Here is a 20,265-nt window from a genome sequence, read left to right on the forward strand (position 1 = left end):
GATTGGTGTTCATTATAGATGCCTGTTGCTAGTAGCCAGAGGTGGGGGTGTAGTCAATATATACTGCAGGGCTGTGTCTTCTGCAACTGGTACTGATGATTTTAATTGACTTCTTTTGTGGTTTATGGATGGACAGTATAGAAGAATGTGTTTCAGATCTTCATCATGATTATTACACCACAGACAAATAGAATTATCAGAAATGTGAAATCAGTGTAGGTACAATTGAGTGACAATGTGACCTGTTCTGGCTCTTGTTAAAAATGTTTGAACATGTCTTGGAAAGTTTTTGTACATTTCCAGGTCATTTGGTTTCTTTTGTACAGACTGTAAAATTTTTCCTTTGTCAGAAGATCCATAGGTTTGTAAAATGAGACTTTACTGAAGAAAACTTTGAAATTTCACTAATCTTATAAATCTGACAAAACATGGAGTTACCATTCTTCACTTCCTTTTCAGACGAGATATGCAGTTGGTATCAATTCCAGAACAAGAGAACATATATGATTTCTTACCAGACCCTTACATCGCAGCTAACAAACCTTACCTGGGGTAAGTATTTTTGTGTACTAACTAGTTGGTTGTATCACTGTAACCACTGTAAATGTCATCTGTTATATGTTTTTTATTAGTGACTTTTAAACCAGACATAACTAATCCATATGAAATAGTTTCGAAGATATTCTATATTTAAGTTAAACTGCGAACGGTTAAAACCATATTCTACAAACTTAATCTCACAATTATTGACCTTCAGCAGTTAAGGAAATATTCATTCATACTGATCACAAGGTACATTAAGATTGTGTTGTGCGATTAAGATTAGAAACTTAATTTTTGTGATGTTGTTGAATAGTCAAGTCTGACCTTCTAATAAAAGCATTAAGATATGTATGTTTATCTGATGTTAAAACACAGGAACAACTGGATAATACGCACGGCAGACCAATATCGATAGTCGACTCTACTCGCTGGCCACTAGTCACCGGGCCGTACCGAGCCGTATCAAACAAAATATAATCGAAATGGTGGTAGTCAAATTCGCGACTATATTCTTAAATAATTCACTCCATTAGTCAAGTTCAAGGTTTTACGTAGTACAACGGCGGTTTTTTTAATGCATTAAATGAAAATGAAGATGTAATAAGATCATAAACTAGGTTATCACAAGGAAATTAACAGGAAAAAAGGTGTGTTTCACGGAATACCATTAAAATGACGGAAAGTAAATTTCCGGTTAATGTTCGCCAAAGCGTAAAGTACGTAATTAAGACGGCGTTGCTGTTTTATTTCTGGCCTATAGAAAAATACCTAGCCTTTTACGAAAAAAAAATTTAGGGACCATGAAATTATTCACCGCTTTCATTATAGGCCTATTATTTTTTTACGAATCAAAAACTGTCATATTATATAATTTTAACTACTACATGGACGAATGAAATCAAGCGAACCTAACCAAAGCTAACCTAACCTAACCAAAGCTAAGCTAACCTAACCAAAGCTAATCTAACCTAACCTAAGCTAAGCTAACCTAACATAACCTTCGTAAATGCAAGGCCTGTAACCAGAGCAAGAAGGGATCTCAATCATTTAATCTGCAAGTACACACAAAAATAAATTCAAGTAAGGATCACGCTCTCACTGCATGAGAGGTCCGCGCATGCGCTACAGCAAAACTGTTTCTGTCCCGAGCCTCTCCTCTAAGGCACTCGTCATAATTTACTCGCAATATTTACGCAAATACACATTGTCGCTAACAGTGGTGCTATCTCTCAATAATGTTCAGAACGAAGGAGGTAGACAGAGAGAGAAAAAATTTCTCCCGCCAACTACGCCACACACCAACGTCATGTTCTTATGTTGGTGACATTGTGTATTTACTTAAATTTGGTGGTAAACGTAACGGCATGGTTCAAAGCGACCGTGCTAATTCTCCAGTATAGCGAAAACACATCTTCCTTGTGGTTCTCTTCCTTTTTATTAATACTCTTTTCTGATTCGGATCAAGACATATTATCTTTTGTGTGGTCTTAGAAAGTTTCGTTTGATAGAATAGTGCCTGTTTATGTATTTATGTATTATCTCTTCATCCTACGTGTCTAAGCCAGTTACATCGGTAGTTATCCATCATATTAGTAAAACTATTTAGATATTCTAAACTTTGTCAGATTTCTTAATTCCCTCTTTGAATGTAATAGGTACCACTTGAGTCTTCTATGAATTTTAGAAGCTAATCTCTGCAGTCTGTGCTATCTATTTTTAATAGTTAACATACTTCCGTATAGGAGTATTCTTTCATGCTAAAGTTCATCTTATTGTGCCACAAATGTCTTATGACATTTCTCAATTTTACTGTTTGCGTCTAGCTCTTTTTAATCATGTAATCGTGAAAACTTTGTAACTAGTTCAACAGTTCATAGCATAAATACTCGTAAAAAAATAACTTTCTTACTCAATTGACAAGACTATCGTGCTGTCAAAAAGAAGTGCGTTATATGACAGTAAAAATGTTTCATCACCTCCCTATGGATATAAAAATCAAAACTCAAAACATGAGATTCTTTAGGACCAAATTAAAGAAGTACCGAATTTCTCACGCCTTCTATTCTGTCTTGTATTAAGTATAACATTAAGACTAATCGTTGGTCAGTACACGGACTTCTTTTTGGAGTTCGTGATACCATCTCCAAATACACCTATAATCTTTTAAAATCAAAGGGATTCACATTTTACAATGTTGAGAAAATCGTTAGAGAAATTCTAAAGGACTCAATTCAAATTTTGCAATTTTATCTCTGTTTCAAGTAATATGATTTTACCTTCACTTTAATTTTATTTTGAAATTTATTGTATGTATTGTCATTGTTTCATTGTAAATTTTTATATATATGTATTTGTTTTTTTTTTTTTTTTAATTGGGTTATTTTACGACGCTGTATCAACATCTAGGTTATTTAGCGTCTGAATGATATGAAGGTGATAATGCCGGTGAAATGAGTCCGGGGTCCAGCACCGAAAGTTACCCAGCATTTGCTCGTATTGGGTTGAGGGAAAACCCCGGAAAAAACCTCAACCAGGTAACTTGCCCCGACCGGGATTCGAACCCGGGCCACCTGGTTTCACGGCCAGACGTGCTGACCGTTACTCCACAGGTGTGGACTTGTATTTGTTTTCTGGATCCTTGTGGTCACAGTTATTGAAGGGCAGATGGTTTTATTTTATAAATCTGATATATATATATATATATATATATATATATATATATACTAACCCCTTATGTTGTACTAGTAGACTATATTGTAAAATCCTTCTTATATATATTTCAACTAGACTGTCACTATGATTAAGACTTTGTAGTACTGTTGAGATTTTTTTTTGACATGTTCCATATTCTAGCTGTGAAGCGATGTATGAATCCCATGGAATGTAAATAAATATAATACAATACAGATTATGGTACATGATATGAGATAAATCAAATTTTAAATAAATAAATCACAATTAGCCTAAATTTCAATCAATTGTAATAGCAACAGACGACCAATGCACACGTATATAAATAATTTAAAATGAAATTTCAAAGACAGACTTACGACTGCAAGTTAAATAACTCCTCTACAGTAGGTACTATAAAAGCAGTGTTTATATATTATTCTGTATTTCTCTTCATTACAATTACCGGTACCAACTTCGCTATTTTCACTGTGCTTATTGTAGTGTCACTTGCATGGGAATTTTTATTATTATTTTATAGGACAAGTTAGGTTTTGTCATTGCTATTAACAACACATTGTACACCTTTGCAGGAAATTCAGCGGAATTATTCTACAGTTTCAACTTCTTGAGAGAGTTCTTGAAGAAATTGACTTGTATGATTTTGACACAACTGACGTGTTCGCCCCCAACAAAGACTTAAAGTAAGTAGCCTATGCTGATTTACTGTTGTGTAAATTTTGTACTATAATTGTATTGATTATTGTGTTAACCATATATTTAGTGATTTTATCCTATCATAAAGATTTATTTAGTCATCCCAGAATTTCAAAATAAAAAATTGGGCACTTGTTTGTATTATACAGAATATTTTAGTACAGTACCATTGTTGTTCCAAACAATGTAAGCTTACATTTAAATTTTGGGAATTTTAAGGTGAATGTATTGATCAGGCTTATTTTTATAATAGTCTAATGATTATATATTTTAAAATAAAAATTAATTCGTTAAATATGAAAGCATTAATTTATAACTTTAGCTACTAAGTAAAAACTAATTAAGTTCTGTTTCACAAAAATTGTGATAACATTCTACCTTTGTCAAGTAAACTCTTGTTATCTTTGTCCTCAACATTAGTTATCCAACTCCTCAATTTCAGATGAATTTGTTGATTTGGATGTTGAGGGACTAGGGCAGGGATTTCAAGACACCTGAATTACGTGCTCATACAATACAATACAAATCCAACAAGGAGTAAAATACAATCATCACGCTTAAAGGAATTGTGCAGGATCTTGAGAGCATTCAGTGCAGGTGTTTTGACATTCCTGGACTAGAGTATTTGTCAGAAGCGTGAACAGTTTTTTAGAGTAGCATATCATATTATTTCAAAGAACTTCACATAAATTATATCCTTATAATACGTTTTAAACAACAAAATTGACTTGACGGTATTTACTTGAAGCCTGTTTTTCTCTTTGGTCCACAATGTGTTCATTGAGCGCCTTTCATGAAAAAAAGGACATTTAGTGTCCCGGCCAGACTATGTTGGGACATCATTGCAAAATTCCTAAAAATTTGGGCTGTCCCAGGTAAAACGGGATGGCTGGGATCCCTAATGTATTCAGTATAAGCCGATATAAAGTAACTGGTAATGTCAATTTTTCTGCTCAAAGTGGCCGTTATAATGCAACAAACCATAAGATATAGGATCTCTGCCTTCGAGTTTCTACTCCTTCAGGGAAGAATTAAGACTATATTTTTGTTCATGTTATTTTACTAACAATAAACAATAAATATTAAAATCTTAATTGATTAAATTGCGATCTTACTCGTGTTAATTATGTAAACATGTGCGGCTTACAGCTGTTTCGGTGCTACTTCACACCATCCTCAGAGCCTTCTGTGTATCGGCATCATCTCAACTTCGCTGCCTGTCGTATAGAATTCAGAAAACCAACCACCACCACCACACACATACACAACACATCTAATCACCCCACACAACACAAACATGCTGCATTCAGGACAATGGTACACAGATTACTCAACATACCCATGAGCCAACAACACTACAATGAAGAAGTGAACACAATCAAATACATAGCACAAGAAAACGGTTACAATCCAAACTTAATAGACAACAGCATAAGAAAGACAAAACAAAAACACACAAAACACAACACAAACACAAGAACACAAGAAAGACATCACACTAACATACGAAAACAAAAACACACACAAGATCGCATCCTCATTCAGAAAACAGAAATACAACATAGCATACAGAACAGAAAAAAACATTACAAAGACATCTCAACACACAACAACACAAACAAATAAATACAACCACACAGGCAGATCATTCCAAACTCGATACAAAGAACACATTAAAGCAATATCCAGAGGACACAATACATCTATATACGCCGAACACATAACTAATGCTAACCACACATACAGTAACATAAATACAGACATGGAAATCCTACACATACAATCCAAAAACTCAATACACTAGAACAATATTAAATATACAGACACACTAAAACACACCCTAATCAAATACTCAACACACAGATCAATTTCAGAACACACACGCTATTTGACACAACTCTTCATCACACGAACGCACTCACACAACAGGCAGCGAAGTTGAGATAGCACCGAGATCTAGTAGGCTCTGAGGATGGTGTCGAATAGCACCGAAACAGCTGTAACCCGCACATGCTTACAAAATTAACACGAGTAAGATCGTAAATTAATCAATTACTTATATTCAAGTGTTAAAAGTAGTGTACGAAAGATTCAACATGGATTAATTTCTTGTTTCTTCAGATTGTTACTACAAAGTGGAAAATCTGTAAATTGGCTACGTCTGCTGGAAGACATAATGGGAATAGAAGAGCTGGATACTGGTCCACTTCTCTCATACTTCAGGAAGTTAGAATCATACCTGCCAAAACTGGAGAAGTTAAAGCCAATTAAATCCAGCAAATACACAGTAAAATCTACCACAGCAGCGCCGAAGATTCCTGTTATAATCGAAGACGATGACAACACAAAGTTGAACTCGTCCGATGACGTCTTGCCCATTCCTGTGAACTCTACGATTCCCCCTGAAGAAGACATTGTTGAAACAAATAGTACCACTATTACTAAAGAGAGAGAAAAGGAAGCAAGTTCTAGCATTGTGATTCTCATTATTTGTGCATCCATTGTTGCTGCGGCTGTGGTGATTGGATGCTTTGTGATCGGACACAAAAGGTTTAAGAAGGCACGCTCGTATACACAAACAAGCACGCGTGAGATCTAGTCTGTTAATAGCTATTTATTATGTTTCAGCCTTCATCACTGCTTACCGTTATCTGTTCATTTAATTTAAAACCTCATCTACTCACTCATTTATCATGGACAATTTTGTAATAAAATTAAATAAATAATTACAATGTTGTTTTCTCTTCATTCATTACACACAAGTAAATGAAACTACATGTAAAGCGCTGGTTTCCAAGAGCCATGCATGTCCTGTCAGGTAATGCCGGGATGGAATTTCGTTTCCACGCAAAGACATTTATTATGCATACTAGCCGTACCCGTGCACTCCGCTGCACCCGTTAGAAATAAATATAAAATAATTACATAATTAAAATAGGACATTTGATCCAGGGAACATTGGTGTTTGATATAAGGATAAATCGTTTATTATGTTACTTAATTTAAATTGTATTTTCATAATTAAAATGCGATCATTTTGATCCAGAGACCACTCATTTGGTCATAAAAATTATTTTAGGAAATACAGGAAAAGAATGTACAGAATAGCCTATCTAGTTTTCTGTGCATAAGAAGCTCTTTTAATCTTACCTGTCCTCGATTCACTCAGAAGTTACTGTAGTAACATTATAGCATTATGTCCATCTAGAGAAACTACACTTTCCAATGGTGAATTAATAATTAATTATACAAATCGGTTAATTTAGCTTCTGATATTACTTCATACAAACACAGAAAGATTATCTGTAGGATATCTTTCATAGCTTTCGATTGTTGCTGTCCAAGGCCCCTTATAGACGAAGTCATTTGTTTTTTAATTCATTACACGGCCTTAGATGGCAGTTATTTTAATTTTAAAACTCATTTATCTCATTAAATATCAGTCCTATCAAAATTTTTCAAGGAATAAAACGTATCGCAAATTATTTTTAAAGAAACTTTTGTTATGTAACATTTTTCACAAAAATCAATAATAAGCGAGATATTTCGATTTATTTAATTCAGGCCCCCTTATAACCCCCCTTTTAAATAATGTATTTTGAATGCCATATAGCCTAAAATCTAAGTTACAACGAACTTAATTTATATTTCAATTTTCATCGAAATCCGTTCAGCCATTATCGCGTGAAAAGGTAACAAACATACAGACAGACAGACAGACAGACAGACAGACAGACAGGCAGACAGGCGGGATTGTTACAAAAATGGCATCTGAGTTCAGCAAAGATATGGGTGAAAAATTGATAAATTTAGTACGGAATCCTCCCATATTACACAATTTATCGAATAATAATTATAAAAACATGACATTAGATAAGAATGTGTGGCAGTTGATAGGGAAAACTAGTAAGTTTACTGTAACTTAATAATTCGTTTGTTATTACGTATTTTGATAGATTAAGCTGGCTGTTTAATTTAGCACAAAACTAAAAATATATACAGTCAACTCTGGATATAGTGAACTCGGTTATAGTGAACATTCGGCTTCAGTAAACCTGAATCGTTGGTCCCGACCCGCATACATTAAAAAGTAAATTAATATTTTCATTTATAGTGAACCCTTGCTTCGGTTATAGTGAACCTTGTATCCTGACAAATTCTTATTTAAAGTCAGATCTTCTTGTATAAAATTGAAAGAATGTTTTGAGAACAACATTCTAAGTTTCTTACTCCTTCAGTCAAAGGACAAAAGTAGGATTAGTGATTCCTAGACAATGAGCTGTACTGTAAATCCAGGGAACACATGATGACCTTGCCTCACACCACCGTGGAAGGGTTGACATTCTGTTCTCAGGCACACTACTCTACTGTTATTTCTAATCCTCCACCGTCAAAGGGTTGCCTTTTGTTCTCAGAAACATTTCTATTATAACGGATAGCATCGAAACTACGGAAAATGAAATCGCCTTCTTTTATTAAAAGGTGACGGACATTATGTCCAGAGTATAAATGAAGGTAAGATTCAGATGGCTTTCAAATTCCATCGACCATCTCCCAGTTTCCATTAAGTAACCTGGGAAATTCCAAGGCTGAGTACACAGTCACACCATAACAGCGTTTGTCATTTCTACCTCATCGTCTGTTTCTAGTGTTCCAACAGTGAATTACTGTATAAAAATGTCGAAGCGTAAAGTGTTTTCTTTGGAAGATAAGGTTAATATTATAAGTGACATTGAAAGTGGTCTTTCGCAAGCGAACGTGGGTCGACAGCATAGTTTAAGTAAATCAACTGTTAGTAACAGTATACAGTATATATGAAATCCATTCTACAAAAATTAAATATTTTACACATGTAATCTCCATCTTACGATGTTTGGTGACGTATACACATCCCCATTCATAAATATTTTATTTTCTTGTTCACAATTTCATTCTTTTCTGTCATTTAAGGTTAGGGAAGAGACACTTTGGATATAGTGAACGAAATATGCAAGTCCGCAGAGGTTCACTATATTCGGAGTTGACTGTATTTCCTTGTGTAGTCAGAAATAATAATTAATTTAAATATGATAGGCCTATATAGTACTAAACTCAATTTGGATTTATGTTATATTTATTCTTAATTGATTTTTGTGTTAAATCAGACATCCCAATACATTTTATGTGAGATTATTTAATGGTAACTTAACTCTTTGAACTGATAGTAGCGTTGCGAGAACGATAGTTTGTTGTAGGCGAACTGACCTAAGGATCGCATTAACGAGATTCTACTGAGAGAGCTCCTACCAGTATTTTAAACAATGCTCTATTCATTGAGAGACTGAAGAATTATTACTTGCAGTCTACACCAAAGGAAGGTAGTCACTTTGTACAGGACAAATGTGTGATAGTTCATTACTACATTTCCTTCTTATAAGAATAAAGGAGAAACAAAAGAATAAAATCCCACGTGACCAGACACGAAAACAAAAACAGCTATTGAATAATCAGCTTTGCGCGTAATCCATCGGGTTTTAGATAATATAACAGAGTCTGCAGCAAAGAAATCAACGACTTAAGTTTGTGTGAGCTTTTTCTCGAAATCAATAGCAGCCAAAAGCAATTTTCTGCGTCGCAATTCTGTTCGACGCTCTTAGAAATTGCGTCACACGCTTCAGGGTTTTCCAATATCGTAGACATCTCAGATAAATGTTGGGAAATTGAAGATTTTAATTCTTATTTTGTGCTCAGCGAAAACGAGACGCAAATAAAAGAACTTTATTGTAGTGGTGTTGACAGTTTAACGTATCTACTGAGGGTCGTGAAGTGATTATGCGATAATGAAGCGAGAAAAGAAGCTGTTGGAGAGAATTTACAAAAGTCCGACAAAAGATTTCTAGTTTCGAACTCCGGTCTTCTTTTGTGAAAAGCCATTTGCTATAATAATTAAGATCAAACACTGGGTATTTTAAGTGACCATAATCTAAATTATATTATATTGCGATGAAAGGGGAAGCACTACAGGAGTGTAGAAAAATGTGTAAATTAAGATTAAGATTTAAGATTAAAAATAAACTGTTCCCCTAGTCACGGTGGGGTTTCAAATAACATGATTACAACGAAACACGATAGAGATATGACACAACCACTGAAATTATTTTTTATTTTTTTAAATACTAGATTGTTCTGTACTCAGGATCCTTGTGGTCACCCTCATTGGAGGGCTGATAATTTAGCAAATCTTTCTCTCTAAAGGTAGGCGTTCATTTACGGGAACGGATTTGTTCGGCGCGTTCGGATTTTTATTAAAGTAGCGCTCACTTTCTGCATTTCCAAATTGATCATGTAATAGTGTTGTTATTTACGTATATAGCGAGAATATTAGTTCCTTGTAGTGTTGTGGACTAAACCTAGAAATAAAATAAGTACCTCAGAGGAGAATGTATTTTTAATTGCGTTAGCTTTGGAAGAAGAAATAAAATAAGCTTTGCGTCATTCATTTCATTTACGCCTTCAATATTACCGGAAGCCTTGCAATCGATATACTGCCATAACTTCTTTATTTTGATCTTGGTCCGTATGGAAATTCGTCTGGATTTTTCTGTCCAGAATTATGGAAGGAATCCGGCCATGCGGACAGAGGCGATACGGCCAGTGGACGATGCTAAATTTAAAATATTGTAAAAATGAAAATCCCAACGCGCCGAACGAATCCGTTCCTATCTTTACTCTCCAAGTTTTTATCCTAACAGTGATGCGAGTAGAAGATAGGGGATGAGGGAGTGAAACTTAAAATTAAATTAACACTAGATTTAAACTTTCCCTTCAATATCTGAATTGATATGTCTTTTTTATCTAAATCAAATTTAATTAAAATAAAGTACAATTATTTAAAATAGGAAGTTTTGAAATGCAAACCCGATATTTAATTTTACTTAGGGCCAACACGTTACTAATCCACAATTAACTGATTGTAATTTAAATCATATTTAAATTGTTTGCATTTCCCCAAACTAATAAGCATTTAAAATAAAGTCAATTAATATTTAACTCCCAATAAAGTCATCACGGCATTCTGAATCATACTAAAATCGTAATTCCGAAGGCCATGTGCCTTGTCAATGCGGGCACTGACCTTTATAGTGAGTTCATTTGTTATATTACAACAATAAAATGTCGTCAGAAATTGAGGTTAAGAAGAGAGCGAGGAGTAATAATTTTAAAGAAACTTAAAAACATTCATTACTGGAGATAAATTCAAAATATATAAAAATCATCGAAAATAGTATGAAAGCAGATCCAAAGAAATATCATGCAACAAGCAAAATGGAAAGACGATGGATTTGCGACATTTCAGTGACTTTAAATACAATTTAGGTCTGCATAATAAATTTGGTACTGTATTTTAGGTAACCGAAGACTGATTAAAAGTTTCTTCAATAAATATAATATAATTTAAATGATTATTAAGTACTTGCCTATCAGTTGGAAATTAAAAAATATCACCTTTTATACTGTTCAAAATATGTTGCTGTTTTCTAATACCAGCGTTTGACAATAAAGTCATTTCACCTCTTGCACTCCAATATTTTTCAAAGATATTGTCATGATTAGCCACTGAAGCACACATTTTGAGGTGTTCCGAATCCATTTCTTGGTTTGAATACTATTCAAAATATACAATGCTGATGTTTTGCTTACATAGGTTAAATCGCATTTGCAAATCTCTCTCGTTCATTGTATTAAAATAATCTTCTGCTTCGGAAATTATTCTCGCCTGTCTTGGCAAGAAACCATCATCTTCAATTATCAAGTCCATTCTCCTCACCATGATGAAAATTGTTGTCGTTAATGCAGGATTAATTATTTAAATGACCAAATATTGACCAATTAACTTAAATGTAGTTTAATTGGAGCTTAAAGCTCAATTTGTGTTGGTGAAATGCATTGTCCGTTTAATGTGAATTAAAAACACTTTCAGTGAGAATTAAAGCATTCTATATTGCCTATATCCATACGACTTTAGAAGTAAGGTTGTCGACCTGATGTTTTTGAACGGTTCCCTTATCAGTAAACTACCGCCATCCATAATAGGATGACAACAAATAGTGACAATTGTCTAAACGGCTATCGTACAGTGAAAGCATAATGAATCGCCGTGTACCTGCTGAGATTCGAACCAGGGTGCGCTCGCTTTGTAGTCAGAAACGTTTCCATTTCCACACAGCAGAGGACAGTGTTTAAATTAACGTACATAATTATTATTGGGGTCAGCCGTGCCCCCAGTTATCGCCGTGCATCCAATAGGCGCAGTGTAGTAGCTCCCCCCAACACCTCCGCCATGGCGAACTCTCACAACGAAACGAATCAATATCACGCGAATATTAAAAGAAATGTCTCCCCTCACCAGCTAAGAAATCTACACACCCGTAATCTGTTTGCAACGACAGGACAGGCATCCGATTCTGACGAACTATAAGACAACACGGTTCCCAAACAGTGGCGCGCAAAACATTCTCAGTTTACTATCTACAAAAACAGATCATTAGGGTATTCTGCAAGGTTTTCACTGTTACATAAGAGAAAAAGTGAAAAAAAATTAAAAAGCGTTAAAAAAAGACATGTCAGTCCTCCGTGTGACCGAAGTAGGCGTTCTTAATATCCTCGAAATTTGAGAATTTATTGCATGAAATATAGCATATAATACAGAGTGATTTACATAGAACTGACACATTTCTTTCATTAATTGTTTCAAAACGAATTGTGCTAGCGACAACTTATTATACCTAAAATGTAGAGGAATTTTGGGAGATTATTTACCTCTATAGCAAATGTTGAAAATGTCCTCCATCCTGCATAAGGCACAACTCAACACGTCGTTCCATGTTATTGGCCACTCGTTGGAGGACTCTGTTGTCAATAGCTTGAATCTCCTGTGTGATGTTGTGCTTCAGATCGTCCAATGTCTGGGGACGTGTGGCGTAAACCCTGTCTTTTAAGTAACCCCATAGAAAGAAGTCCGGCGTTGTCAAATCCGGAGATCTCGGTGGCCACAGGTTCCTGGAAATTATTCGGTCGTCAAAGAAACTTGCAATTAGTTCCATGGATTCATTTCATGTATGGCATGTAGCGCCATCTTGCTGAAAATATGCTTGACTCAGCTCTACAACGTCCAGTTGCTCAACAAACTCAAAGACAAACGTCTTAATGATTTTTTGGGTGACTGCTCCAGTCGTGCTCTTAGGTCAACAACAACCGTGGGAAGTCTAGATGAACGATGCTTGCCCTTTTCACTCACCAGATCCAGTTGTTTCCAATTTGTTTACCAGTCCCAGTATTGTGTTTCTTTTGGGAGGATTGCGAACACCAAATTCTCTCTGGTATGCCCTTTGAGTAGCTGTAATTGAATTCGTAATCCAGTATTGCTTCACAAGGAAGAGTCATTGATTTAATGTGTACTGCATTTTCACGTTGACACAAAATGTCGAAAACAGCTGCCAACAATAGGAATAAAACATAAACATCTGCGCATCTAGTGCTGCCAACAATAGGAATAAAACATAAACATCTGCGCATCTAGTGACAAGGAATCGAAACTCCAGAACATTCTGCTTAATTTGGTGCTAAAATTGGGTCAGTGCTGCGAACAACAGGAATAAAACATAAACATCTGCGTATCTAGTGACAAGGAATCGAAACTCCAGAACATTCTTCTTAATTGGGTGCTAAAATTGGGTCATTGAATGAATTTCCAACGGAATAATTAAAGAAAGAAATGTGTCAGTTCTATATAAATCACTCTGTATAATGGAAAATAAAGGATACCCAAAACATATACTTAAGGTGATTCAGAGTCTGTATAGGAAAACATATATAAGTATAGAAAATGGACAAGAAATTACGAACAAAAGGGTAGCAATAAACCAGGGAGTGAAACAGGGATGCCCATTGTCACCAGCAATTTTTAATGTATATATAGACGCAGTAATTGAAGAATGGCAAAGTATTCTAACAGAACATTTTATAGTCGGCAATGAGAGCATGGATACTCTTTTGTTTGCTGATGATCAAGTGATTTTCAGTAATTCAGAGGACGGTTTGCAAATAGCAACAAATAAGTTATTGAGAGTTATTAAAGATTATAATCTTAAAATATCCTTAACAAAAACTAAAGCAATGGGCTTTATGGGGACTAGGCATCTAAGGACCAAAATAGTAATGGAGGATAAAATAATTGAGCAGGTGAGTAGTTTTAATTATTTGGGTTGCCACGTATCCTATTGCGAAAATAACGATGTTAACAACAAAATAAATAAATTCCAGAGAATGTGCGGTACAATAAAAAGAACTTTAACCCGGAAAACACTAAAAGAGACCCAACTAAAATTATATAAAGTAATGGCAGTCCCTGTTCTTATGTATGGCAGTGGAAGCTGGGCATTGACTAGATCAGAAAGAAGAAGGATAGAGGCTGCAGAGATGAGGTTTCTGAGATCAGTAGCAGGATGCACTCTATTGGACCAGAAAAGAAGCACAGACATAAGGACGGAACTGGGAATTTTCAACTTAAACGACAGATTAGCAAGACAAAAGAAAAACTGGAAGGAACATATATTAAGGATGAATGAAGACAGATTCCCAAAAAAAATACAGAAGTACAGACCGGAAGGAAGGAGGAATGTCGGAAGACCCCGCAATAGATGAGAGGACACTTTCTAAGAGGAAGGACCAGGCCACCAGGCCTAAACCTTGAAGATAATGATGATGATGATGATGAAATATAGCATATTATACTCGTAGTTTAGTTTAACTTTACGACAGGAATATTATGTATATATGTATGTCGTGGTCTAAGGTATCATGCTTAGGATACACATTACGGAATACGCGCTGTTTCGAGTCTTCATGGGAAATAAATTTTCTCATGAAATGTCGGCGAATGTATGGGACCAGTGTCCACCCAGCATCGTGATGAATTTGGGAAGCTACGATAGGTAGCGAAATCCGGTTTCAAAACCAAATATAACGGCCGGTAGAAAAGTTAATGGGGGCCGCGAACAACAGCAAAGTAATAATAATAATAATAATAATAATAATAATAATAATAATAATAACTAATAATAACTTAATAATAATAATAATAATAATGTCTTAAAAGTTCTATGTCAGTTTAAACATACATTATGATTCTTTCCCATTAAATATAATAGTAGGCCTACATTATGCAACGAGCCTATAATGGTAGTAATTAAGACGCGAGTATGTTTGTTTATGAAACAAGCGCAAGCGAGTTTCGTAATTTTCATACGAGCGTCTTAATTACGATTATAGTCAAGTTTCATACGACTTTTTATGCTCGACCATATTTCCAACTTGAAATTATTCAGAAGTATTCATTTTATTCGTATCTGACTGAAGATCGGAAGTGACCTTGTGCATAGCTCGTAAATTGTGAGATGTGCGCAGACGCGAAAGTATTGATTTTTTCCGAGGAACAATAATGTCATTGACCTTGATGTAATCTAGAGAATAACATGAACTAATTTTGATATAACCTGGAAATTGATTTAGAATTGAAAAACGAGATGACAAATAGAATTTATTTGAATATTATTTACAATTAACGCTAATTATTATAGTAACAGAACATAACCTTCTGCGACAGTATTGGATTTCCAGCCTCCGTGACGTTTCCCTCGTTGTCTTTCGATTGCATATCCGAGAATAATAAAAAAACCTGAACTTTAATGAATAGGTGTACTTTAATGACATGCATTAAAGGACTGCTACCAGGTGTATAATTACTACATTTCGGCATGGTCGAGCATAAATATAATTAATTTGTTTTCTTTTTAAATTGATATAAAATTCCACATTAGGGGAGAGATGGGTAGTATCGGACATCGGGTAATATCGGACAGTGCGTTTCTTTCATCTCCCACCAGATGGTCTTCTTACTTCTTATTGGGTTATTTTACGACGCTGTATCAACATCTAGGTTATTTAGCGTCTGAATGATATGAAGGTGATAATGCCGGTGAAATGAGTCCGGGGTCCAACACCGAAAGTTACCCAGCATTTGCTCGTATTGGGTTGAGGGAAAACCCCGGAAAAAACCTCAACGAGATAACTTGCCCCGACCGGGATTCGAACCCGGGCCACCTGGTTTCGCGGCCAGACGCGCTGACCGTTACTCCACAGGTGTGGACTCCACCAGATGGTAGTACCTGAATAACATGGTTACGTTTCTGTATGCGACATCACAGAAACGTAACCATGTTATTCAGGTACTATCATCTGGTTGTAGATGAAAGAAACTCACTGTCCGATATTATCCGATGTCCGATATTACCCAACTCTCCCCTACTATATTCTACATTCTACTCTACACCTTAAGTCAGGGGGCCGTACTGAAGTAAGAAGGTTGAAAAACTCTGTCCTATAGCATGTAGTTATTTCAGAGAATTTTATGAGTAGGATCTATTCTAAAACAGCGAAATATTAAGTTGCGCAATGCAAAAAAAAAAAAAAAACAGTGTTTGCTGAATGGAAACCAAAAGCCCTACTAAAATTGCTAAAAGGAGCAACACTACTTTTCCACGTGGCGACCCGGGTTTAATCCCCATTTGAGAAAAGGTGAAATTTATGGTGAATAAATCGGATGTTGAGAGATTTCTTTGGAGGGTTTCTCCTGCTTCTTTTCACCATTATCATCATCATAATTTCACTAAGATTTCACACTCACCCTTTACTTTGCTAGGACACGAGCAATGTCTCCAGAACAAATAAAAATTTGGTTGTACACGATGTAATTTAATAAAGTCAAATATTATTAAAAGAATGAGCCGGTAAGGAATAGTATCAGTTATCCTGCGGTGGCCTGGACCTGTGATGCAAGCGGTCCGGGTTCTAGTCCCGGTCAGATCTGGGATTTTTCATTTAAAATCTCTAGTAATCTCCCTCCCACCGAACATCCTCATATTCATCTTCTTTCACTGTGGCTGTTCCTCGGCTTTGGAATTCCCTACCGAGTAATGTCAGGGACTGTCAGACATCAAACCAATTTAAGAATAGGCTAACGAAATATTTTTCTAACAATTCTTGTTAACAATAATACTGTAGCTGTTTCAGGTTTCTCAATGTTTAACGGTTATATATATCACAGATAAATATCCAAATTATCTCATTATTATTATTATTATTATTATTATTATTATTATTATTATTATTATAACTATTTCTTACCAGTGTTTACTATTGTCACATTAACATTACTTATCCAACTTACATTATTTACTTTCATGTTGTTTTATGGTCTAGATATTAATGTAAGCAAATGTATTGAATTAGAATTATAGTCTGGCTGGGCGGAAGAGAAGGCCTACTGGCCTTAGCTCTGCCAGATTAAATAAATAAATTATAATAATAATAATAATAATAATAATAATAATTATTATTATTATTATTATTATTATTACTGTAATTGGCCACTGGCTGTTGTACAGCACATTAAATAAATATAAATAAATAATAATAATAATAATAATAATAATAATTATTATTATTATTATTATTATTATTATTATTATTATTAGTAACACTTCCGACGAACAGGATCGCAGTTGTGGTTCTTCTCGGAATTTTCCTATTACCCCACGTTAGGCATCAAAATAATTTCTTCCGATCTCCATTTCATTATCATTCCGTACCATTTCCTGATCACCGTCTTGCGATGCATGGTGAGGGCTGGTTTAGGAACGAGTGGGGAATTCCTCAACGAAACCGAACCTGGACAGCCAGCTGGTGGGGTTGGGAATGCGCCTTGCTGGGAGTATGCGTAAAATTTTTTCTCAGATGGACGTGACGCTAGGTTTCGCCCTCTCCTTTCTGGATAAATAAAAAGGGGCAAGATGCAATAAAACCTGCCACCCTCCTGTAACAGGTTGTTTCTAAAACTTGCCACAAGTCTGATATCACGAAAATTGTGTACGAAATCTCTTGCATTGTGAACCTTTCGAGAGAAAACCAATGAAGCAAAATGGACTAAATTGTATTGACCAAAAATCAGTAAAAATAATTGCAGATACATTTTGACTGTTGATCAGTTTTAGCTTTAATGGTTCATGACGAGAGAGCCATCGACAACTCCTTTATTGTAGTACAAAGAAAAGTAACAGATAGCGCTAATCGCTGCTTTCCTGTAACCAGTACACTTAAATGCCGTCGACCTGATCCGGGGTCGAACCCGCAATCTCGGGCATAGAAGGCCAGCGCTATTACCAACTGTGCCAACTAGGCCGACTGTATGTATGTTCAATTTGTTTTCCTCTTTGGTTTTTACTTAGTAAACGTTTCAAGATATTTACGAAATGTATTATTTTTTATTAACCTGTTAACCTGGTCCGGGATCGAACCCGCAACCTCGGGCATAGAAGGCCACCGCTATACCAACTGCGCCAACCAGGCCGACTGTATGTATGTATGTATGTTCAGTTTGTTTTCCTCTTTGGTTTTTACTTAGTAAACGTTTCAAGATATTTACGAAATGTATTATTTTTTTTATTAACCTGTTGATCTGGTCCGGGGTCGAACCCGCAACCTCAAGCATAGAAGGCCAGCGCTATACCAACTGTGCCAACCAGGCCGACTGTATGTATGTATGTATGTATGTATGTATGTATGTATGTATGTTCAGATTGTTTTTCTCTTTGATTTTTACTTAGTAAACGTTTCAAGATATTTACGAAAGTATTATTTTTTATTAACCTGTTGACCTGGTCCGGGGTCGAACCCGCAATCTCGGGCATAGAAGGCCAGCGCTATACTAACTGTGCCAACCAGGCAGACTGTATGTATGTATGTATGTATGTATGTATGTATGTATGTATGTATGTTCAGATTGTTTTCCTCTTTGGTTTTTACTTAGTAAACGTTTCAAGATATTTACGAAATATATTATTTTACTATTAACCTGTTGTTTTTCATCATTTCTGTAAACATTGCACCCTGTGTTATATTTTATAGGTGTAAATATGTAAAGAGCAATTGTATCAATGCCAATCTATATGTATGTAACAATATATATAGTTGTACATAAACATAATTATGTAACTAGCTGTGCATTTACGAATTTTCCATAGGTATTTCTTTTCCGAAAACGGGAATATTGCCTTGACGACGAGTTTGTTTTCCTTTCCACTGTACGATCCTATTTATACGAGTAGCTGTAGCTGTGTTTTGATGACGTCGCACCTGGCTAGACGTACTCTGCATAAGTCGATAGCGATCGTTACGAAATTTCTAGCTCTCCTTATCAGACGATGAAAGAGTAATGGAACGGAGAAAAATTCTCTCCGGCGCCGGGATTTGAACCCGGGTTTTCAGCTCTACGTGCTGATGCTTTATCCACTAAGCCACACCGGATACCCATCCCGGTGTCGGACAGAATCGTCTCATTTTAAGTTCCAACTCTTGGGTCCCCCGGTGTGGCTTAGTGGATAAAGCATCAGCACGTAGAGCTGAAAACCCGGGTTAAATCCCGGTGCCGGAGAGAATTTTTCTCCATTCCATTACTCTTTCATCGTATGATGACGCAGAATATCTGCATGGAAATATCATATGTACTTAGGTACATTAAAAGTGAAACCTGCCTTTGCGGTCACTTCATTTAAACGGCCACCTGACCAAAAGGCCAATTTTCTCTGGAACCAATTGGATTTTCCATAAGATCAATACAAATTCTCCCTTTATTTAGCGGCCACCTCTTGCGCCGGCCAGCGGCCGCGGTCTATTTGGATTGGAACCTGACTATAACAGTCACTGTCCAACAAAAAATATTTTCACGGATACTGTCTGACTTATGTTTTCAATGGTTAGAGGACAGGGGACAATAGCTAAGTGTACAACAATACACCCTCCATATCTTGGGATTAGTTGGTTACTGTTTTATGACTCTTTTGTCACTTTTCACTCCGACCCTGCACAGCTTTAATTCTTACTCGTTTTTAAAGGATTGAAACACGGACTTTTTCTATCGAAAATGTCACAGTATGTTTTAGGTCAGTAGTTAACCATTCGAATTTTTTTATTTTTTTTTCTCCTCTTTCTATCTTTCTCTATTTGGGCCAGCTTTTACGAATTTTTCTTCTTTTCATTCAGTTGATTCAGAGGGATTGTGAAGTTAGTTTGAGAGAGAAATCACATCTAACAATAAATCTAGAGTGGTGTTAAGTTTAGAGGCGAGACGAAAAATGATTGAAGAAAGTGAGAAGGGAACATGTGCGAGAAAAATTGCAGAAATATTCAAATGTGGAAGGACACAAATAAACGGTATAATCAAGAATAGAGATGAAATAT

General features: G+C 35.6%; 1 protein-coding gene across 2 annotated transcripts in view; it reads left to right on the forward strand.

Moving 5' to 3' along the window:
• LOC138695048 (angiotensin-converting enzyme-like protein Ace3) overlaps window positions 1-6,666 on the forward strand; it is a 66,309-nt gene extending 59,643 nt beyond the window's left edge. For both annotated transcript variants that reach the window (XM_069819383.1, XM_069819384.1), the window contains exons 11-13: window positions 460-552; window positions 3,807-3,917; window positions 6,052-6,666. In XM_069819383.1, the coding sequence (XP_069675484.1) occupies window positions 460-552; window positions 3,807-3,917; window positions 6,052-6,529 (682 nt within the window). In that variant the 3' untranslated portion in view covers window positions 6,530-6,666. The remainder of the gene's footprint in view (window positions 1-459; window positions 553-3,806; window positions 3,918-6,051) is intronic.
• The last annotated feature ends 13,599 nt before the right edge of the window (window positions 6,667-20,265 follow it).

The sequence above is a fragment of the Periplaneta americana genome, chromosome 2 (assembly GCF_040183065.1).
Source record: "Periplaneta americana isolate PAMFEO1 chromosome 2, P.americana_PAMFEO1_priV1, whole genome shotgun sequence".
In the NCBI taxonomy this organism is placed as follows: domain Eukaryota; kingdom Metazoa; phylum Arthropoda; class Insecta; order Blattodea; family Blattidae; genus Periplaneta; species Periplaneta americana.